The sequence below is a fragment of the Mesocricetus auratus genome, unplaced genomic scaffold (genome assembly GCF_017639785.1).
Source record: "Mesocricetus auratus isolate SY011 unplaced genomic scaffold, BCM_Maur_2.0 Super-Scaffold_4256, whole genome shotgun sequence".
Taxonomy (NCBI): domain Eukaryota; kingdom Metazoa; phylum Chordata; class Mammalia; order Rodentia; family Cricetidae; genus Mesocricetus; species Mesocricetus auratus.
Genome location: NW_024429182.1, coordinates 78,669,934 through 78,694,627, shown reverse-complemented (window position 1 = coordinate 78,694,627; position 24,694 = coordinate 78,669,934). Strand labels below are relative to the sequence as shown.

General features: G+C 38.9%; 1 protein-coding gene across 1 annotated transcript in view; it reads left to right on the top strand.

Moving 5' to 3' along the window:
- The window catches only part of LOC101827880 (ATP-binding cassette sub-family A member 3-like), a 154,479-nt gene that overhangs the window by 85,234 nt on the left and 44,551 nt on the right, over positions 1-24,694 (top strand). The window contains 5 exon segments of the mRNA XM_040733185.1: positions 121-238; positions 12,116-12,270; positions 13,723-13,878; positions 14,228-14,438; positions 16,122-16,272. Of these exon segments, the coding sequence (XP_040589119.1) occupies positions 121-238; positions 12,116-12,270; positions 13,723-13,878; positions 14,228-14,438; positions 16,122-16,272 (791 nt within the window).

Genomic DNA, 24,694 nt, shown 5'->3' with positions numbered 1-24,694 from the left:
TGGACTTGACAACACCACCATCCATTATTGATAGCATGAGTTTGATGACATAGGTAGAGGATGTGAATTTTTTTTTGTCCCTTTAACTGGCAGATAACAGATTATTCTTTTGTTCCACAGGAATTTATAAACAAACCTGCAGTAAACAACTTGTCATTGAATGTGTATGAGGGGCAGGTCACTGTTCTTCTAGGACACAATGGAGCAGGAAAGTCCACAATCTTGTCGGTTCTCACAGGTACGTGTATTCATCCCCATTCAGGGCAAAGTTACCTTCCTAAGACTGAAGAACAAGGAGTTTTACTCTTGAGGCCTGGCCACTGGTCTTTCCCGACATAACAAAATAGCCATGCTATTTGCAAGAGATTGATAATTCAGTTTAAAAATGCCGCATTGAAAAAACAAAAGAATGATAAAGGTTGTACCAGTCCAGGGGAAGTGAAAATATGCTGTGTTCCTATCAACCCTTCCCTCAAGGCAGTTTAGCTCATAACCTAGAGGATTTTTTTTCATTAGAAGTTTTCTGCCCTGTCTCAAGGACTTGAGCTTGCTTTCCAAGGGCCAGGATTATATTTCATCTCTGCCCAAATATTGAAACAATGATAGGGCTTGGGTACCTGAACAGTAGGGAACACAAGATGAAGGGCAGGTGTTTTCCTATAGCTTTCACTCTTCTGATATAATGAGAAAGATTACAAAACCAAAGAAAATGGAAACTTATTCCAAACCTCTTAAAGTTCAAGCTGAAGGACTTATTTCTATATCACTTGTGCTGAGCGCTAACAGAACAATAAAGCCCAGAAACTAAGACATCCAAAAGCAAGAGACAGAGACACAGACAGAGACAGAAGGGAGGGAGAGACAGATAGACATCTTACTACAGTTGACTCTGCTCTACAAGTATTGAAAATAAATGCACAAGACTAGTGCTTTTCCTCCATTGGAAACAGAAAATAGAGCAAGACTTATGTCCGAGTCTTTCTGAATTCACCAAAGGACTGGTGTCTCTTCCACTTGGTGTTATACAATGATTTTCTGTACAGTATATTACCTATAGTCAACAATATTGTATAAAGCACTCTAAACTGTGCTGAAAGGTTCAATATCATGTTAGGTGTTACTCCCCAAGAGCAAATATTGAAGGTATGGATAAGACATGTTTAACATACTAAATTATACTCTATTCATATTTTATTTTTAAATTATTTTAAGGTACAGTTTTTAATAACTAGCTTTGTTCCTTTAATCATTTTTATTAAGCTGTATGTTTTTCTCTACTCCCCTTTCTTCCTCCCCTCTCTCCTTCCACCTTCTCCCCTGCCCCCCATGCTCCCAATTTACCCATGAGATCTTCTCTCATTTCCCCTTCCTAGGCAAATGCATGTATGTTTCTCTTAGGGTCCTCTTTGTAATCTAGGTTCTCTGGGGTTATGGCCTGTAGTCTGGTTGTCCTTTGATTTATGTCTGTTATCCACTTATGAGTGAGTACATGTTATATTTGTCTTTCTGTGTCTGTGTTACCTCACTCAGGATGGCTTTTTCTAGTTCTGTCCATTTGCCTGCAAATTTCAAGATGTCATTGGTTTTGTTTTGTTTTGTTTTAACCAGAGTAGTATAGTACTCCATTGTATAAATGTACAATGTACAAATGTACAAATAAATTTTCCCTATCCATTCTTTTGTTAAGAGGCATCTAGGTTTATTCCAGGTTCTGGCTATTACGTATAATGCTGATATAAACATAGTTGAACAAATGTCCTTGTGGTGTGAGTATGAGTCCTTTAGGTATATGCCCAAAAGTGGTATTGCTGGGTCTTGAGGTCGATTGATTTCCAGTTTTCTGAGAAACCACCATACTGATTTTGAAAGTGGCTGTACAAGTTTGTACTCCCACCAGCAATGGAGGAGTGTTCCCTTTACTCTACATCCTCTCCAGCATAAGCTGTCATTCTTTCCTGCCAAGATCACATGGCAACTCTCTTGACTACATTTCCCAGAATCCTCCTCAACTCCTAGTCCCACCTATCTTGCTTCCCTATTGACCAACAGTGCTTTATTTATTAACATATACACAGAAGGATTTTCCCCATCACTTGGCCATTCTGACAGATGTATGATGGTATCTCAGAGTTGTTTTGATTTGCACTTCTCTGATGACTAAGGATGTTGAGAATTTCCTTAAGTTTATTTTTACCTATTTGAGATTCCTCTGTTGAGAGTTCTCTTTTTAGATCTGTACCCCATTTTTATTGGATTATTTGGTCTTTTTATGTCTAGTTTCTTGACTTCGTCTTGACAGAGTTTTCCTGTGATGAATATGAAATGATCTTCTTTGTCTCTTTTGACTAATTTTAGTTTGAAGTCTATTTTGTTAAAAATTAGGATAACTACACCAGTTTGTTTCTTAGATCTATTTGATTGGAAAATCGTTTCCTAACACTTTACTCTGAGGTAATGTCTGTCTTTGTAGTTGAGGTGTGTTTCTTTTTTTTTTTTCAGTTTAAATAGAAATTAACTGAATGTTTATTTAAATTGCAACTATCCTTGGTTCCCATGTTTGGAATTGGAACTGACACCCAACTGAAAGAGGAAGATGGCCTTTAAAGACAAAGGCCACAATGTACTCTTTTTTTTATATTTAGTTATTTTTTATATAATTTTTTATTTTAATTTTAAATAGCTTGTTTTACATGTCAATCCCAGTTCCCTCTCCCTCCCCTCCTCCCACACTCCCCTTCCCCCCCAGCCTCCCACCCTATTGCCAATTCCTTCCACATAGGGGATATCTAGAGTCTGTCATTTTACTCCGGGTAGGGTCTAGGCATTCCCCTAAGAGTCCAGGCTGAGAGAGCATCCCTCTTTGTGCTATGGGCACACAATGACTGTTTGTATTCCAGGGATAGACACTGATCCACTGCTCAAGGCCCCTTAGGTTGCCCAGGCCTTCTCACTGACACTCACATTTGGGGGGGTCCAGATCAGTCCCATGTTAGCCTCCCTGCTGTCAGTCTGGGGTCCAAGAGCTCTCCCCTGTTCAGATCAGCTGTCTCTGCTGGTTTTGCCAGCCCATTCTTTGCCAATTTGCTCATCACTCCTCTCTCTCTGCCACTGGGTTCCTTGGGTTCAGTTCAGTGTTTAACTGTGTGTTTGCCTCTGCTTCCATCAGCCACTGGATGAAGGCTCCCAGATGGTTATAGACATCTAGTTCACTATCAGGAATGGGCATTCGAGGTGGTCTCTCCACTATTACTTAGCTTGCCAATTGGTGTTATCCCTTTAGATCACTGGAGGTCACTCTGGTGCCTGATCTGTCTTCTAACCTATGATTCCCTCTTCCCCCTATTCTACCCCCACCCACTCAAACTTCCTGGTCCCCCATGACCTACTCTGTCTTTCTCTTCTCCCCCTCTCTTCTTCCCAGCTCCCACTCCCCCTTACCCCTCACCGTGTTCCCCATCCATTCAGAGGATCTTGTCTCAATCCTCTTCTCTTGGGTACTATGCATATATGCATATCTTTTAGGTTCTTTCCTGTTTCCCAGACTCTCTAGAAACCATATATGAGTGAGTACATACCATGTTTGTCTTTTTGTGACTGGGTTACCTCACTCAGGATGGCTTCCTCCAGTGCCATCCATTTACCTGCGAATTTTAAGATTCCATTGTTTTTTTCTGCTAAGTAATACTCCATTGTGTAAATGTACCACATTTTCTCCACCCACTCTTCAGTTGAGGGGCATCTAGGTTGCTTCCAGGTTCTGGCTATTACAAATAATGCTGCTATGAACATAGTGGAGCAGATGCCCTTGTTGTATGAATTTGCCTCATTTGGATATATGCCCAAGAGTGCAATTGCTGGGTCTTGCGGTAGATTAATTCCCATTTTCCTGAGGAATCTCCACACTGATTTCCAAAGAGGCTGTACGAGTTGGCACTCCCACCAGCAGTGGAGTAGAGTTCCCCTCTCTCCACGTCCTCTCCAGTATAAATTGTCTTCAGTGTTTTTGATTTTAGCCATTCTGACAGGAGTAAGATGGTATATCAGAGTTGTTTTGATTTCCATTTCCCTGATGGCTAAGGATGTTGAGCACTTTCTTAAGTGTCTCTTGGCCATTTTAGCCTCCTCTATTGAGAATTCTCTATTTAGTTCTGTACCCCACCTTTTAATTGGATCCTTTGGTGTTTTGGAGACTTGTTTCTTGAGTTCTTTGTAAATTTTGGAGATTAGCCCTCTGTCAGATGTGGGGTTAGTGAATATCTTTTCCCATTCTGTGGACTGCCTTCTTGTCTTGTTGACTGTGTCCTTTGCCTTACAGAAGCTTTTTAGTTTCAGGAGGTCCCATTTGTTAATTGTCGATCTCAGTGTTTGCGCCACTGGTGTTATGTTTAGGAAGTGGTCTCCTGTAGCAACTCGTTGAAGAGTATCTCCCACTTTCTCTTCTAAAAGTTTCAGTGTGGCTGGATTTATGTTGAGATCTTTGATCCATTTGGACTTAAGTTTTGTACAAGGCGATAAACATGGATCTATCTGCAGTCTTCTGCATACCAGTACCCAGTTATGCCAGCACCATTTGTTGAAGATGCTTTCTTTTTTCCATTGTACAGTTTTAGCTTCTTTGTCAAAAATCAAGTGTTCATAGGTGTGTGGATTAAAATTAGGGTTTTCAATTCAGTTCCATTGGTCTACCTGCCTATTTTTGTTATTTTGTGTAGTTTCTCCTCCCTTTTTCTTTTGGTGTTTTGTAGAGTGGGATTATATCTTGCCTGTGTTTTCATGGTATCCCAGATTTCCTGGATATTTTGTATTAAGAATTTATTGGATTTCACATTTTCTTTTACCAATGAACTTTTTCCTCTATTCTATCTTCAACACCTGAGATTCTGTCTTCCATCTCATGTATGTGATTGATGATGCTTATATCTGTAGTTCCTGATCATTTACCCAGATTGTCCATTTCTGGAGTTCTCGTTTTGTGTTTTCTTTGTTGCCTCTATTTCAGTTTTCAAGTCTTGAACTGTTTCTTTCACTTGTTTGATTGCTTTTTCTTTGTTTGCTTTAAGGCATTTGTTGATCTCTTACAATATTTTTGTTTGTCTTTTCCTTCATTTCTGGTGATGCTGTATTGCTCTTTGTGTTGTTGAGTGTATCTCTATCTTGGTGTCTCCCCATCCTTCCTCCAGTCAGTACAGGTGGAGCCTATGCTTCAGGGGGTCCCACTTCTTCCAATTAGTGTAGTTGGGGATTGTGGCTCCAATGAATGCTCCTTCAAGTGTAGACAGGGCTGAGCCTATGGTGATCACTCCTCCAGGTGTAGATGGAGCCAATGCTCAAATGGTCTCTCCTCTTGGTGTAGGTGGTACCACAACTCCAGGGGTCACACCTCTAGGTGCAGGCAGTGTTACAGCTCCAGTGATTGCTCCTCTAAGTGCAGGTGGGGCTGAAGCTGATGCTCCTGTGGTCCTATAGTTTGTGGTAGTCGCTGCTTCCAGGCCCCTCTCACTTGGCCATGGAAGCTCTCTCTCCCTCTCTCTCTCTCTCTCTCTCTCTCTCTCTCTCTCTCTCTCTCTCTCTCTCTCTCTCTCTCTCTCTCTCTCTCCCTCTCTCTCTCTTTCTCTCTCTCTCCTCTCCTCTCACTCTCCTCTCTCTCTTTTGATATGCATATTTTAAAACCATCAACATGCATGCCTATGTGCATGCAATTCATTATTAAATACACATCAATAAAACTAAAATTACAATATGATCCTTTTCTGGATACATGTCCAGGAATATTAAGAAGGGAATCTTAAGAAATACTTTCAAACTCAAGTTTCTATCAGTATTTGCCCAAGGTACAGAAGTACTCTAGACTTTTGTCAGTAGGAAATTGGTAAGAAAAGTGTAGTGTATTCATATTCATTCAATAAAAATACTTGGGCCTAAACCAGAGGGACATCCTGTTTCATGTTATAACATGCATGAAATTTGGTACTGGTAAATAAACCAGTTACAAAAAGAAAAATCTAAAATGGTTCTACTTTAAGAGAGGATATCTAGAGTAGCCAACATCATAGAAACAGGATAGAGAATCATGCATATTCTATTGTTTGTGATGAAAAGTTAGTCTCTGTCAATCATGTTTCTCCAGCCCAATTCTATGAAGATAAAAGTTAGCTTAAAATTTGCTCCTTGTGGGCTGGAGAGATGGCTCAGAGGTTAAGAGCACTGACTGCTCTTCCAGAGGTCCTGAGTTCAATTCCCAGCAACCACATGGTGGCTCACAACCATCTACAATTCAATATGGTGCCCTCTTCTGGTATGTAGGCAGAACACTGTATATGTAATAAATAAATAAATAAAAATTAAAAAAAAAATTTGCTCCTTGTATCTACAACCAATTTTCTTTATGTTACCATCACAAATTACACTTATATGGGGGTGGGAGGGAGAACTGTGGTTGGAATGTAAAAATGAAATTAAAAAATAAAAAAGGGAAAAAATTTAAAAATGAATGAAAATAAATAAAAGCAAATTAACATTTATACATATGTGCCCAATAACAAATTAACAATTTCTTTCTTATTTGTCTTTCTTATAATATAGCAAACTAAAACTACAATAATACTTGATATTTTACTTATATATGCAGATTTTAGGTATAAAATTTTGGTTAAAAATTTCTGCCTTCCTTGTGTTCTAGAGCTTTCAGTTGTGCTGTTAATTCTCATGTAACTATTATCCAATTTCTTCATCTGGGCACTTAGTGCTATAAACATTCCTCTTAGTTTTCAAAGTGTCCTGTAAGTTTGGGTATGTTGTGTCTTCATTCTCAATAAATTCTAGGAAGTCTTTAATTTCTTTTTATTTCTTCTTTGACACAGGAATGATGTAATTGCGCATTATTCAATTTCCATGAATTTGTAGGGTTTCTGCAATTTGTGTTGTTGTTGAATTTTAACTTTAACGCATGGTAGTCTAACAAGGTACATGGAGTTATTTCAATTTTTTGTACTTGTTGAGGTTTGCTATGTTGCCCAGTATGTGGTCGATTATTAAGAAGGTTCCATGTGGCACTGAGAAGAAGATATATTCTTTTGTGTTTGGATGGAATGTCCTATAGATGTCTGTTTTGGGTCATAACTTCTATTAGTTCCTTTGCTTCTTTGTTAAGTTTCTGTTTGGTAGTCCTGTCTAGTGGTGAGAGTGGGGTGTTGAAGTCCCCCACTATAAATGTGTAAGTTTTTATTTGTGATTTGAGTTTTAGTAATGTTTCTTTTACGAATGTGGATGCCTTTGTTTTTGGGGCATAGATGTTCAGAACTGAGACTTCATCTTGGTGGATCTCTCCTGTGATGAGTATGAAATCACCTCCTTCATCTCTTTTGATTGATTTTAGTTTAAAGTCTAATTTGTTAGATATTAAGATTGCTACCTTTGCTTGTTTCTTGGGTCCATTTGTTTGGAAAATCTTTTGCCAACTCTTAACTCTGAGTCTGTCTTTGAGGCTGGGATGTGTTGCTTGTATGCAGCAGAAGGATAGGTTCTGTCTTTGAATCCATTCTGTTAGCCTGTGTCTTTTTACGGGTGAGTTAAGACCATTACTATTGATAGATATTAATGACAGTTGATTGCTCATTCTTGTTTGTTTTGGAATGGTTGTTATTGTTGGAACTGTATGTGGATTACCACCCCTTTTTCCTTTTGGCTGTTGGTAAAGTGGAATTATCTATTGCATCTGTTTTTCTGGTTTCAGTTAACTACTTTGGGTTGGAGTTTTCCTTCTAGAACTTTCTGTAGGGCTGGGTTAGTGGATACATATTGCTTGAATCTAGTTTTGCCATGTAATATCTTGTTTTCTCCATCTATAGTGATTGAGAGCTTTGCCGGGTATAGTAGTCTGGGCGGGCGTCCATGGTCTCTTAGTGTTGGTAGAATATCTATCCAGGACCTTCTGGCTTTCAGAGTTTCCATGGAGAAATCAGGTGAAATTCTGATAGGATTGCCTTTATATATGTTACTTAACCTATTTTCCTTAGCTGCTCTTAATATTCTTTCTTTATTATGTATTTTTGGGGTCTTGATTATTATGTGGCGAGGAAAATTTTTTGTGTATGATCCACTCTATTTGATGTTCTGTAAGCTTCTTGTACCTTCATTGGCATGTCTTTCTTTAGGTTGGGAAAGTTTTCTTCCATGATTTTGTTGAATATGTTTTCTGCCCCTTTAAGGTGGTTTTCTTCACCTTCTTCTATACCTATTGTTTTGGTCTTTTCATGGTGTCTCATATTTCCTGGACATTTTGTGTTAGGAATTTGTTGGACTTAAGATTTTCTTTGGTCCATGAATCTATTTCTCCTAGTGTATCATCAACAACTGAGATTCTCTTTTCCATTTCTTATATTCTGTTGGTTATGCTTGAATCTGTAGTACCTGACCATTTGCCCAGCTTTTCTATTTCCAGCATTCCTTCAGACTGTTTTTATTGTCTCTATTTCAGCTTTCAACCTTTGCACTGTTTAAATTGTTTCTTGTAATTTTTGCTTTGTCTTTTCCTCCATTTCTTGCATTTTTTGGCTTGTTTTTTCTTCCATTTCTTGCATTTTTTGGTTTGTTTTGTCCTCTATATCTTTAAAGGATTTTCCCATATCCTCTTTAAGGGCCTCTATCATTTTCATGAAATTGTTTTTAATGTCATTCTCTTCTGCTCCATTTGCACTGGAATGTTCGAGTCTTGCTGGTGTAGAGTCTCTAGACTTTGGCAGTGTCGTATTTATTTTTCTATTGCTGAGTGTGTTTTTGTATTGTTCCTTTCGCATCCCTTCTTCCAGTAGGTGCAGAGAATAGAGGAGAGCAGGATGAGAGATACCATAATAGAGGGAGTCATTATAGTTTTGAGGAGAGATCTGGCACTAGTGAGATTTCCAGAGATCTACAAGAATGACACCAACTGACAAACTAAGCAATAGTGGAGAGACTATTTTAAATGCCCCTCCCTGATAATGAGTTTGATGACTTCCTTATAGGCCATCCTAGAACATTCATCCAGTGACTGATGAAAGCAGAGGCAGACACCCACAGCTAAACACTGAACTGAACTTATGGAACCCAGTGACAGAGAGGGAGGACTGATGAGCAAAGGGATCAAGACTGGGCTGGTGAAACCCACAGAAATAGCTGACCTGAAGGGAAACTCTTGGACCCTAGACTGATGGCTGGGAGGCAGCATGGGACTGATCCAGACCCCCTGAATATGGGTGTCAGTAAGGAGACTCAGGCAATCTATGAGTCCTTGAGTAGTAGATCAGTATTTATCCCTGTCATACAAATGGACTTTGGGTGCCCATCCCACAGTGAGGGATGTTCTCTCATCCTGGACTCTTGGGGGAGGGCCTAGGTCTTGCCCTGAATGAAATGACAAACTCTAGAAATCCCCCATGGAGGGCCTCACCCTCCCTGGGGAATGGAGTGGGGATTGGGTGGGGGCTATTGGTGGGGCAAGGGAGGAGCTGGGATTGACATGTGAAACAAGCATGTTTCTAATATAAATAATATAAATATTTAATTAAAAAAGAAATTTGGAACACACAAAAAAAGAAAATGATGAATTCACATAAATGTGCTAACATGTCTTTAAACCATTGCTGTCTAATGATCCCAATGCCTAAGAGGTGATTATGATATTTCATTTTCATCTTTTTCAAACCAAAAATAATGAAAGATTAAGCCTGACCAATAGAATTCCAATTTAATTTAACCCTCAACCTAGGAGGTTCTTCTGATTGTGTTAACATTAATATTTGTTCAAAAGCCATTCTGGTGATGTGATGTTTAGATGTCATACACTGAAAAAATTATTTGAATAACTGAAAGAATAAATTTCTAATTCACCATAAAAAATTTCTGCCTTACCCTACTTTAAATACTTCATTTTTAACCAAAATTTTATACTTGCATCTGTTGTCATATTATCCCCTATATAAGGGAATTTCCTTTTGATTTAGTATCTCAACCAGGAAAAAGGGGGCAGCATATTCTTTGCCATGCTACTACAGATGCAAATGTCACTCCCTCAGAAAAATCTGTCAGCTAATGGCAGGGCCTGTAAATACCCCTTTGAGCCCCTAACAGGCAGGACTCAGTATTGAGTCCTGTCACTGGTACTTCAAGAAGGGGGATATGAAGGTACCACCCTCCACCCCTGTTTTAGCAGTCATGACAAATTAACATGTGCTCTTCTGACCTTTCCCCTCCTGTCCTACTCATTAGAAGGTCAGATGCCCTTCTTGTGGCAAGGGGCCAATCAGAAGTTAACTGGCGGGGCTGTGCTTTATGGCTCTGGGTGTGCTTTATGGACAAGTGCACAACAGTGATGTGCAGAGCATAGCAACCGCCTTGGGAGGGCCTATGGGCCATAACAGTCACTTGGCCAATCAACACAGGGCATGTCATCCAAGCCTGGAAGCGCACCAGTCCTGAGACTGTTGTATACCCCTAGACACTCCCCTTATGCTGCCCTATAAGATCCCTGCCTTGTGATTTCTTGGGGTCTTTTTCCAGCCATCCACTGCAGTGAATGGATGAAAGGCCCGAGATAATGGGGTTAGCTTGTTTTTAGGTTTTTTTCCATATGTTTTATTTAACTTTTTACACATGTCACTTTCAGTTCCTTCTCCCTCCCCTCCTCCCCCACTCCCCAATCCTTCCAACCCCTCACCCCCACTCCATCTCCCCTCCACTCCCCAGGGAGGGCAAAGGCCTCTATGAGGGATTGGGGTTAGCTTGTTAAACAACAGCAATAAAAGACTCTTTGCTTTTGCATCAAAATGGGCCTCTTGGTAATTTTGGGGTTCAGAATTTGGGCACGATATTAGGCATCTTTGAATATAGTTGGCTATGTTGGCATGTGCTTTAAAGATTTGCTTTTATTTATGTGTAGGTGTGTGTGTCTTCTAAGTAAATGTCATATGTGCCAAGTGTGGGCCACCCACATGGTACTTGGGAGTTGAACTCAGGTTCTTGTGCTCTTAACTGTTAAGCCATCTGGAGTGCATTTTCAATTAACTTAAAAAATATGTTTGAGAACATGTATTTTTAAAAAGATAAGTGAGTCAGAGGGGTTATCAGCTTTATAGTTGGTTATTCACTCATCAAATATTTCAACATAAAATCTGAACTAATTACCAACAGCAGAACATAAACATTATATATTTAAAATATTTAAATTTATTGAGAATAAATGTCATATTTCCCCAGAATTTGTTTTTCACAGTGTCTACCCGGTACCTACTATAAGTTCATGATGGTGCAAGTGATAAGGCCTCACCCCCAGACTGTTCTGATGACAAGGCCCAGCCCCTCAAGGCTAGTGAGTCCCCAGCCCCCACCCCCAGACTACTCTAATGGCTGTAACAGCCATTTCCAACTCCCACATCAGAGGTAGCCAAGCTCCACTCTACAGAAAAAAAGCCCAAGATCGGGCCACAAAATCCCACCAATCTCTGAACTTGCCCCAAGATCAGGCCACAAAATCTCAATAATCCCAGGCCACCCTGCAAAGCTCTACCACCAAAGAAACCCTATCTAAAGCCTGCCTCTGCTCAGTTCCTTGCTGCTCCTTCCCAGAACAGAGGCAGCCACCCTCTTTGATCATTCTCGATAAATCTCTTGTGTGAGATTTGTGCCAGGTGATTTTGTGGTATTCCTTTGCTCCAGACCCCCAGATACCTTTCATTTCAGAGCTGCAACTCTTGCATCAGGAAACTTTTCCTGTCAGTGAAGCTTTAACACTTGCATTGTGAAAACTTTCCCCTCAGACCTGTAACATGTACACCTAGTATTATACAAATGCAGTAACTAACTGATTACTATGATATATAGCAACTAATTCTAATGTTTTCACAATAAACACCAATAAGCTCTATACTCATTATAAAAAGTTAGCATGTAAATAGAAAGAAATAAAATTTAAAAGGACTAATTCTGTCACACTAATGCAATTTCTGGTATTTTTCTTTATTTCTCTGTAGGCAGCAATACTAATTCTCTTAATACTCAACAAGTCTGATATTAGTTTGCAATAGTATTGCTTATATCACACAAAAACTTAGCCTATTCCATGTCTTTTATATAATTCTAGGTCGTTTTCCTGCTACCAGAGGAGAGGCGTATATTAATGGATATAATATTTCAGATAACATGATTGAAATTAGAAAAGACTTGGGCTTCTGCCCTCAACATGACCTATTGTTTGATGACTTGACACTATCAGAACACATTTTTTTCTACTCTAAGGTGAGTCAGAAGTGTATCTTATAAAATTACTTAGTAAATTTGACTTTTTTCTTTGATATACAGATATGTTTGTTCATTTTAACTTTTTAAGTTATAGTTATTTAGCTATTGTGGAAAATACATTAAAATTATACCTGTTGTATTGCCTGATATTGCTACAGATATTCGTTGAACAATGCAAGAATCAAGTTTAACATATCTAACTCTAACCAAAAGTTTCTCCCCTGCTTTATTGTGGACTTCTTCTAGTCAGGCTTCAGCATATTGTCCTGAAATACTTGATACAAGTCTCCTGACAATGTAGTTCACCAACGATCTGGGGCTGGCTTCCCAGCTCCTGGCTCAGCAAGAGCCTTTTTTAAATGACTACAATTATGTCAGTACTCAGATTGTTTTACTATTGTTTCATTCTCTCCTATGTATGTAGTATCTGTTGATCCATCTTATACTGTGAAGAGGTCTGATCACAGTTTTCAGTGTGTACAAACTCATCAGTTAGGATTAGATTCTCAAATATTGCAGTGAGCACACAACTTTGTTACACCATGTACAACATCATTTCCCTGATTTTGATCTCTCTGTACTTCCTGCTTTCCCAGATGCTTTTCTCATTTATTCAGTCAGAAATTATCACCTTCCTTTACTGTGCTACATCTAGCCTGCAGACAGACAAAGAGGAAGGTGTGAGCCTTCCCTCTGAAGCCACAGTGCTAGGGAGATGTGGAAAGGTTTTTCCCTTCCTTGGAGTTTGGCTCTTGTGGACTCGCCTTCTTATTTATTCCTGCTCCTATCCTCACTAGAATTCCATGACTGGTGTACCAGAGAAAGAGAAAAACATTTGGTTCTCTGGCTGTCTGGTTTCCTTTCCCATTCAAATCAAACTGGAAAGTTTCTCTTCACTCTCAGTCTGGACCAGGGAACTCAATTGCAAGGTTTGGATTGCTTGGAGTTCATGCTAAAGGGTACACAGGAAATGACCATTGGCTCAGTGATACCCCAGATTCTAGGGTTCTCCAAGACAGCTACTAACATTACTTTTCACAGTTCTCTGCTTGGCATGATCAGTGGGCTATAAAGAAGTACATACCTTTCCATAGCATCTGATGTTCATCACAGATGTGCTTTTCTTTAAGTCTTCTACATATATCTTTATAAATTCTAAATATAAAAGAAAACACAGTCTGGTGATTAAATCCAGGGCCTTTCACACATTCTGCCACCAACTTACATCTCTATTCCCTGAAAATTTTTGTTTTGGGATCTGTCCCTTAAATGTAAGAGAAGATACACAAGAAAGAAGACACTTTCAGTGGATGTAAATAAAGCTGATGTGAAGTGTTTCTAGGGATACATTTGCAATACACTTTCATATCTGTATAACATCTAATAATCCTTGATTCTTTGTGACAGTAAAACTGGATGTATGATATAAACCCTGGCTTCTTTTTCCAGGTAAAAGGAATACATCAGAACATAAACTATATGGAAATTGATCGTATGTTGTCTATTTTTAACCTGAAAGATAATTTCCATACATTATCAGGCTCAATGAGTGGAGGAGTGAGGCGCAAGCTCTCCATCATTATAGCACTTACCGGGGGCTCCAAGGTATTAAAAAGATAAAGAAAGAGGAATGATGTAAGCACAGAGTGGGAGGAGAAGCAGGGACTCTGTAGGAGTTTCTGCCAGCAGCATGGAAAACTCAGCTCTCTAAAAACCTGAGTTGTTATGAGTCTGAAAGGAAACACGACAGAGTAGACAGAAGGGAATTGTTTGTGTTTTTATTACAACTGATATAAAATAATGTTTGGGGTTGTTACAGTTTTCTTAGATTCACATCTGTTTTAGTTGTCATTCTGTACCTTAGCTCTATTGATCTCCATTCATACAGTAAATAAGCCATGAGTAGCTTAGTATTAATTATCAGTGATCATAGAATTGTTCTTCTGGCTTTTAGGTAGTGATTCTTGATGAACCATCATCTGGCTTGGACCCAATATCAAGAAGGGCCACCTGGGATATTCTTCAGCATTATAAACACAATCGGACCATTTTATTAACCACCCACTACATGGATGAAGCTGACATCCTGGGTGACCGTATTGCCATCATGGTCAGGGGGACCTTGCACTGCTGTGGCTCTTCAGTCTTCCTGAAACAAATATATGGTCTCATTCCATTTGATATGCTTAGGATAATAATACCTTAATGATATTCTTCTAACATTAAGTTTATGTGCCCAAAACTTAATTACCTTCCTCTATTCTGCAATTTTGATCTGTATTATAATTTAATTTTTTTAATTTTTTGAGGTTTTCCTATGTGCTTTGTTCATGATCCTTTGCAGTCTGAAACAAAGTTGTTGTCCCGTTTTGTACTTACCCACAATCTTTGTCTCTGGATGCAGTCCTGCATCCAGGTGGATATGTAGTTAATTGAATGACCTAGTGATTAATCCATCATTAACTGACGAGAGGAGGAAACCAGATAGCTGTTACTCTAACCACAATGAAATCTTCACCATAATGACATAAATCTGAAATTTGGTATTGCCAGTAACAATGTAAGTAAGGGCTGGAGGAGGTGCTCTTGCAGAGCACCTGGGTTCAATTCTCAGTACCCATATGACAGTTCATGACAGCTCATAATCATCAGTCCCAAGGAATTCATTTCCCTCTTGTAGACTCCACAGGAACTAAGCATTCTTGTGGTGCACAGACATACATGCTGGCAAAATACTATTACACACAAAATAAGATTATATAAGTGGAATACAGCAATTCTTTGATAATTATACTATCTGTGGTAAGCAATAAGATTAATATCTTAAACAGTGAATTATTATGGGTTAAAATTATAGCAGGATTTTAAATTAGAGACTATAAATGTAAGACATAGTAGAAATATTCTAAAATCAGAATATAGAAATGTAAGTAGAAATAATTAAAGGTTAATTAACATACATTTATTCAGGTTCTGAGTTTACTCAATTCAGTTACTGATCACTGTACTGGTTACCATGCCCTGTCCTTTATGTATTAGATTCAAATCAATAACCCACTTTATAGAACATAGTCCTTTAAGAATTTCATATATTGTATTTTGATCATATTCCCATATACTTTATTAGATTATTTAATTTTATTTGTAAAGGTATATTTGCCTGCATGTGTGTATGTACACCTCACGTGTGTACCACAAAAGTTAGGGTATTGGATTCCCTGGAGCTCATTATGAGTGGTTGTGAGCCACCATGTGGGTGCTGAAAACAAAACCTGGGTCCTCTGCAAGAGAAACAAGTGATGCTGGGCCATACCTCCAGCTTCCCAACCCCAGATATGTGTTTAAAGATATTTTCTGTTGTCAATTTAGATGCCAATTTTATTTCTCAAAGTTTATATCACCTTATAGGTTGAATATCCTGCTGAAGATACATTTTTATTTGTAGTCTCCACTACTATATTCTTGGGGCCTAGATGAGTTTCTGATACATAATATACAACTAACTGTGAATAAATTATTATTAATATTTCTATTTCAAGTAAGTAGTCCAGTAACAGGGGGCCTCACATTGTATATCAACTATGTTTGGTCATACACAGTAAATCATTATGGTTCACTAAGGACTATATTCAAAGCCTAGAGGTTGCTGTTATTTATTCAGTCTCTTAGAGTGCCATTTGAAAGCTTTTATATCAGCTGCCACATTTTTAGTACTAAATGTCTATGGCATGCCATGTCTCATTCCTTATTGGAGTAAATAACCTGAATCATGAAGAGAAACAGTTAGTCTTAAGGGTGTTAAAAAAAGGAAGACTTCTTCAGCTGGTCATCTACATGGTTTATTTCAGGTGCTGGATATCGCATAGTCATGGAGAAGGAACCATATTATGATATTAACAACATCTTTGCATTGATTCAGCATCATGTTCCAAGTGCTGTGTTGGAAAATGATTTAGGAAGTGAGTTATCATTTATCCTACCCAAAATGTATGTATCAAGGTATGTACCTCAATAATTCTATATGATTGGTTTAGGGTTACTAGAAACATGTTTCATTTCCAAGGTTTAGTAACTTTAGTGAGTAATGCATTTGTAGAAAATCAAGTTTCTCTGTAGCTACTATTTGCCAGGTAGAGTTAGGAAGCTTACAGCTCAATATTTAAGTTATTAAACAGAAGATTGCCTCATAATTTCAAGTCCACTCAAGGCTTGTTTGATACATTGTTTCAAGTTTTCCAAACTAGTGACCATAGTTGTCTGATGTTAGTGATGGATAGTAATGGCATTGCATTTCCAATGTACAAACAGATGCATAGAAATGGAACCCAGAGAAATATTAAGATGGTAAAGAGTAAAATGCAGATTGAATGGCAACTCTTAGAGAAACTGTAACATATGTTTGACCTCAACTACTAGCCAGATGAGTTATTGGAAGTATTCACCAAGATACTTTATTATGATTACTATCCCAGCTAAGAGAAATGAACGTTCATCTTCAGGGACTGTAGTAGGGTTGTGTTCTTGTCAAAAGTTATTGCCACCTAGATATCCATCTGTGATTGATACTGACCCTCATAAGCTTGTGTATTTGAATACTTAGTCTCCAGTTTGTGGAACTATTTGGAAAGGATTAGGAGGTATGGCCTTGTTGGAGGAGGTGTCCCTGGGAGTGAGCTTTAAGATTTCAAAAGCACACACCACTCTCAGTGTTCACTTTTTCCATCCCTTTCTCCTTCCCTCCCTCCCACCCTCCCTCTCCCCTCTCTCTCTCTCTCTCCCTCCCTCCCTCCCTCCCTTCCTCCCTCTTTGTCTCTCCCTCCCTCCCTCACCCTCTCTCTGCTTCCTGCTTCTAGATCAAATGTGTGCTCTCAGCTAATGCTCCAGCACCATGCTCATGTACCTGCTGCCATTCTCCCTTCCATCATAAAACTATAAGTAACCCCCCCGCCCAGTAAACTCTTTCTTCTAAAAGTTACTTTGACCCTGCTATCTCCTCACAACAACAGAAAAGCAGCTAATACAGAAGTTGGTACCAAGGCATGAACTATTGCCTTGGCATGGGTTTTGGAGGGTTTTGGGGAGTTGAGGGGGTTGTTTTGTTTTTTGAGGAATGTGGAAACTGTTGGTATTATGAATCAGAAAAGCAGTTAGCACTATAAGTGGAGCATAATGAGCCATCTAGTAGGAGCTTGGAAGACAGTAGTGCTGAGAAGAGTGTGGACTAAGGAGACACAGCTCAAAAAGTTTCAAAGGGGAACAAAATTTGCAACTGAGTTAGAAACATTCTTATATTTTTGCAAGAATGTAACTTTATTCTGCCCTTGCCCTGGGAATCTGCTAACACTAAATTGAAATATTTGCAACTATTTTCATTGGCAGAAGAGTTTTCAGGTTACCCTAATATTGACTCTGTTGTGTGGTTATTAGTTATTACCCTTGTACAGATCTGCAATGTAAAAGAGCTAGCCAGGCAAAGAAAAATACAAAATATGCAGTTTGAGGAGGAAAATGTTACCAGAAAATTTTGTGTTGGAACCTTGGTTCCTATTGAGAGAGATGAGGAAAAATGGAATGGAGTGGTACCTAATCCTGCCAGTTGTGAAAAGGCCAAAGTAATTATGTTACTAAAAAGAAACAACAAATCAAAGCTTGTTCAAATGTAACTAAAGGAAGGATCAAGTTCTATCCCAAATAGGCAGCAGAACTTTGGAGCCTTGGCCATGTGGTTCTTCTGGCTTTAGAGTCATGAAGGATACAGGAGTAAAGAAATTGTAGAATCTTCCACCATGGTTAAGGAAATCCACTGAGGCCATGTGTGTGTCAGGAAAGTCCCTGCATGGAGCCCAGAGAGGGCATTCTGTGAAGCTGTAAAAGTGATTCCTGGATTGCATTGAACAACCCAGTATGTTAGAGATTCCAGAACCATGGTGTGGTATTTTGAATGTAATTGGCTCCCATAATCCCACAGGAAGTGACACTATTGAAAAGGGTGGCCTTGTTGGAGTAGCTGTGGTCTTGTTGGAGGAAGTGTGTCACTGTGGGGGTGTGCTTTGAGGTTTCCTATGCCCAGGACACCATCCAATGTCAGAGTCCATTTTCCTGTTGCATGCAAGGTGTACTCTCAACTACTTCTCCAGTACCATGTCTGCCTGCACACTGCCATGTTCCCCACCATGATGATAATGGACTGAACCTCTTCTGAAACTGTAAGCCATCCACTTCCATTAAATGTTTTCCTTTATAATAGTTGCCATGATCTTGGTGTCTCTTCACAGCAATAGAAACCCTAACTAGGACAGAAGGGATATCTGTCAAAGAGAGCTATAGACAGGGAATGGAGCTAGCCCAAGAAAGAAGTGTGTTGCCACACTCAGCAAAGCTGGGAGGAAATAGCCATCTAAGTCTTTGACATCAAACATAGAGCTACAGGATTTGGAGTTTTCCCTCCTGGGTTTCAGTCTTGCTTTGGTTCCTGTGTTCCTATTCTTGAAAGATTATGGGTGCTTCTGAAGTTGGGCTGAAATGCATTTTGCATTATTATGTAAATACAAGCCTATGAATGTCAGGGAGTAGAATGTGGTTTGAATGAGAATGCCCATCCCTAGGATCATATTTTAAACACTTAGTCCATGATCATGGTGAAATTGTTTGGAAAGATTTAGGAGGTGTGACCTATTTGGAGGAAGTACATCACTGGGGGTGGGCTTTGAGGTTTCAGAGCCCATGCCATTCCCACATAGCATGTTCTTTCTGTCTCTCTCTCTATGTGTATGTGTCTTTATCTCTCTCTCTCTCTCTCTCTCTCTCTCTCTCTCTCTGATAAAACATAAGCTGTCGTCTACTATTCCAAAACCATGCCAGCCTGCCTGCTCCCAGCCATGATGATCAGTAATCATGAACTAACCTTCTGAAATTGTAAGCAAGCCCCTAACAAATTATTTCATTTATAAGTTGCCTTGGTCATGGAGTCTCTTCACAGCAATAGAAAAGTAATTAAGGTAGCATCTCATAAATGTGAGCTGGCTTTCATATATAAGAATAGCTACATTAGACAATAAGAAACAACTAGAATAAAATGACTATACCTCATTTAAGTCATTGAATAGATCTGCAGTAGGTAAACAGTAAAATGTAAGATTTCTTGGTTCTCTCCAAGATCTTACTAGCTAAGATTAATTGTTCATCTGCTTTATGCTAAGCACAGATCTCAGTACTTTATATGTATGTGTATTTACATGATCAAATAATGAGGAAGAGATTTAAAAATAATTTCATATTTCTTTTTTACCATCCATAAAATATGGTTAACAAAAATCAGAAGGTTCTAAGATACATATCTGAGAAGACTTATAGTCAACAAAGTTTGAGTTACAATGATTAGGAAAATAGAAATGAAACCAATCACCTGTATTTATAATAAGGGGAATAATATCACTACATATACTAAAGGTAGTATATTAAAATAAGTTATAATAATATTACAAATAGCACTTTGTCAATGACTACTTTGGTCAAACTCAAACTGAAGGAACCTTCTTAGAAGGCTGGTGATGTAGAGCACTTATTTAGCATGCACAAGGCCCTGTGTTCAATTCCCAGAGAGAAGGAAAACTTTGAAAGACCTCAACTATAGAAGTTCACTGAGATGTATAAACGTTATGTATGGTTAATTTTGGTATATATTGTTTTGTTGAAAGTTCTTTACAACAAAGTTTGAATTTAAAAAAATTTAAATCTTACCACAAGACAAGACAACTTGGGTCTGCATATGTAGTCTCAAGCTGAGGCAGTAAGGTTGCATGATCCCAGGAATTTGAAGCAAACATAGCAAGAACCTATATTAGGAAAAGTAAATTAACAAAGAATGAAATGTACCAAAAACTTAAATAATTGTTTGGTTTTTTTTTTTGCCTTCTCGAAACAGGGTTTTCTCTGTATTACTTTGAAGCTTGTTCTGGAACTCGCTCTGTAGACCAGACTGGTCTCGAACTCAAAGAGAGCTGCCTGCCTCTGACTCCTGAATGCTGGGATTAAAGGCATGTGCCACCAATGCCCTGCTCACTTAAAGAATTTTTTATAATTGCCAATTATGTATAGGTTTTCTTTTCTGGAAAAACTAGAGAAGGGAACATTTTAGCTATGTTTTGGAAGATCAGTATTTCCCTTATAAACAAGTCAACTAGTGACATTACCAGAATGGTATTTTTGCACAGTCATCTTTAGAAAAATACATGAGGTCTTAAATACAGGTGAAAACTAGTGCTTCTATTGAGAAGATTCAAAAGAACAACATGTGGCCTGAACACATTTAAAGAATTGCCTGCCACAGAGAAAAGAGATATACTGAACTGAGCAAGATTAGAACCTATAGCTAAAACAAATGGTATTATCTGGAGGTAGTTTGGTCTATTAAAAGGAGAACTTTGGAATTTGATGTTACCTTTGCTAAGGGATATACTAAGTTGTACTAGTTAGTTTTTCCTGTCACTTTGGTAGAGCCTAGAGTTCCCTGAGAAGAGAGAACCTAGACTCAGTGATACCTGGATCAGATTACCATGTGGTTATATCTGTGAGAGATTGTCTTGATTGATGATTGACTCTGTGGGAGGTACTAACCCTATGCAGGTGGCCCTAAGCTCTGTAATAAAATAGACTAATCCTGAGCCTGGGAGCAAGCCAGAATGAGCCAGTAAGCAGCATTTCTCCATGTTTTCTGCTTCAAGCACCTGCCTTTAGTTCCTACCTTAGTTTCACAGGGCGATGAAATGTAATCTATAAAATGAAATAAACCCTTTCCTCCTCTAAGTTGTTTTGGTCATAGTGTCTGTCACAGCAGTAGAAAGTAAGCCGTACATCTTCCTGATAAAATTTTTTCTAGTTGATGCCTTGATGTCACTATTGTACAAATTAGGATCAAGATGTAGAACTCTCAGCTACTTCTACAGCACCATGTCTACCTGCACACTGCCATGCTTCCTGCCATGATGATAATAGAATACAACTCTGAAACTGTAAACCAGCCCAATTAAATGTTATAAGAGTTGCTGTGGTCATTGTTTCTTCACAGCAGTAGAAACCCAAACTAAGACAGAAGATGGTACCAGGCACTGGGGTATTCTTGTGATAGTCCTGACCATGCTTTTGTTTGGAGGAATGTCAATTTGGGGACTTTGAATTAGTGGAATGCTTTAAAATGGGTTTCATGTGCTATCCTAGTAGAAACATGGAAGATACTGGTGCTGAAGATGATTTGAACTGCCAGGGGTGGCTTGAAGTTTCAGAGGAGAAGAATTTTAATTTGTGACCTAGAGACTGGTCATGTGATATTTTGTTGAAGAATGTGGCTGCTTTGTGTCCTTGTCCAAATAATCTGCCCTAGGCAAAAGTGGAGAGCTTTGGATTAATTTGTTGGCAGGGAAACCTCAAAACTGCCTAGTATTGACTTTGTTATGTAGTTATTAGTGTTCACTATTATGAAGATCTACAATGAAAAGGAACAAGCTAGGCAAGGAGAAATACAAAATGTGCAGGTTAAGGAGAAAAAGACCACCAGGAAGTGAAATTGAGTTAAATCCTCTGTTCAAGAAGATAAACAGATTAAAAGAAAGCCTGATGTTAAGTGGAATAAATGGGGTGGTGAACTCAGGGCAAGATCCCACCCAGCTAAGCTTCCAATTTGTGAAAAAGAAAGTATAGCTTAAGCACAGGCATGATGGTACATGCCTTTAATCCCAGCACTCAGAAGACACAGGCAAGAAGATCTCTTGAGTTCAAGATCAGCCTGGCCTACAGAGCAAGTTCCAGGACAATCAAGTTTAGGCAGTTAAGGGAACCATCAAAAACAGAAAGCTAATGAGGATATAATTGAACAAGGGGACCATGTTGCAGCCCCAGTAAGAAACAGAACTTGGCAACTCTGGCCACATGGTCCTGGCATTTGAATCATGGATAGAAAAGGTGTTACTAATAACCATACAACAGAATCTATACTAAGCTGTTTTGAGATTTCTTCTGCCAACAGAATTAATCAAAATTCTTCACTTTATCCTCAGGCTAACTTTTTCAACAAGGGCAAAAAGCAGCCACTTTCTTCACCAAAATACCACAAGAACAATCTCTAAGCAGCTTAACTAAAATTCTTCTCTGAAATCTCTTGAGCCAGCCCCTCACAGTTCAAATAACTCTTAGCAACCCTGTCTTCCATGTACCTACTAGTGTGGCCCAATAAGCAGCACTTAAAGCTTTCAACTTCTTTTCTAAGTCACAGTCCAAAAATCCATATTCCTTCAAACAAAAGCATGATCAGGCCTATCAGAGAAATACCCCAGTCCCTGGCACCAACTTCTATATTAGTTAGTGTTTCTATCGCTGTGGAAAGACACCACGACTACAGCACCTCTTATGAAGTAAAGCATTCAATTTGGGTGGCTGGCTTACAGTTCAGAGGGTCAGTTCATTATCATAATGGTGGGAGATGGTGGCATGCAAGCAGACATGATGCCTGAGAAGTAGCTGAGAGTGACATCTTGCAGGCAACAGGAAGTGGTATGCCTCCACTGGAAGTAGCTTAAGCGTAGGAGACCTCAGAGCCGACCCCCACAATTACTCCACAAAGCCACACTTCCCAATAGTGCTTGCTTTGGGGGCCATTTTTTTTCAAACCACCATGGAAAGGGAAATGGAATATATAGTTACAAAGAGATTGAGGGTAATGGAGAAGGATGATTAAATAGGGAAGAGAATGGAAAATAGGGGTAATTAAGGGACTGTAGGAAGGGACAACTAATGTTATGGACCATTTGAAGACCTAAAGGGAAGCCTAAAATTGCAGAAGCTTGTGTGTGTGTGTGTGTGTGTGTGTGTGTGTCTGTGTGTGTGTGTGTGTGTGTGTTTGGTTATTTGTATATATGTTATATGTGTATGTATATGAACAAAATCTAAATGGAGTAATTAAATAATAGGGAAGAACAGTGTTCCTCCACCATCAAGTAAGACCTCCAGTGCCAGGAATGCGTTACATCTTACTAAACCACTGTCCAAAGAGACCCTAGACAAAAAATAAATAAATCTTAAGAACCAGAAGGGAATGAATGACTCCAAGGAAACAGCATCTTCCATATGCAACAGGATTGATGCATATGTGAGCCCAAAGACTGGCAGTGTGCATAGGGCCTGCATAGTTTCAAGCAAGATGGAGTGCAAGTGCTTAGAGAAGTGTCTAAATGGGCCACAACCCATAACCAAAAAGCTATCTGCAATTTACACTTGCTTGCAAAGGAAAAAAAGTTTTCTCCAATGCAGTCTCAGTGGCTCTATTTACCACACCAGAAGGTAGGCTCCATGACCAGCAATAGACAGCCAACACAAACCAAACTCAATGATATTTTTGTAGATTTTTTTTGTTCCATATTACTTCATTTACATTATTTCCTTTTTCTTTTGTTTGTCTTATTGATCTTTTGCTCTTAAATTATGGCTTCCACTTTTGTAGGTTGGGGGAGTGTTATATGTGTGTTTCTTTTTGTTCAGTTTTTTTTAAGAGAAAGAGCGTGGCGTTGGATGGTTGGTGGTGTGAGGAGGGTCTAGAAGGGGAGAGTGTGATCAAAACACATTATAAGAAAAAATTTTCATATTCAAAAATTGAATAAAGTATCTGTATAGATGTTTCTACAGAAGATGCATAAGCAACTCAAAACATAAAAGTAGCAAATTGTTGTAAGCATATAGAGATGTGGAACTCTTGTGCATTTCTAGTGGTAATACAAAGTTTTATGTTTACTATAGAAAAACTGGAACAACCCACAACTGAATGAAATGCATCAGGACAGAAATTATAGAGAAACTAAAAGCTTTCTAAAATCAAATGAAAATGAATACACAATATATCTGTGTTAGTATTGTTATGATGAAACACAATGACCAACAGCAACTTGAGGGGAAAATGGTTTATTTTGATCAGAGTTCCATATGACAGTTCATCATCAAAAGCAATGTAGGGCAGGAATTCACAAGCCAGGTACTTGGAAGCAGGAGCTGATGTAGAGCACATGGAAGAGAGCTGGGCAATGGCTTGCCCCACATGGCTTGCCCCACATGGCTTGCTCAACCTGATTTTTTATAGAACCCAGGACCACTAGCCCAGGAATGGCACCACCCACAATGGGCTGGGCCCTCTCACATCAATCAGTAATTAAGAAAATGACCTACAGGTAGATCTTATGGGAGCCTTTTAATTAAGATTCCCTCCTCGCATATGGCTTTATTTGTGTAAAGGTGACAAAATTAACCATCATAATACCCAAATTTACATGACACAAGGCAGGTCTGAGGCAAGTTCATAACACTAAGGGCCTGCATGAAAACTTTGGAGAAACCTTATGTGAGTAGCTTAATAACACATGTGAAAGCTCTAGAAACAAAT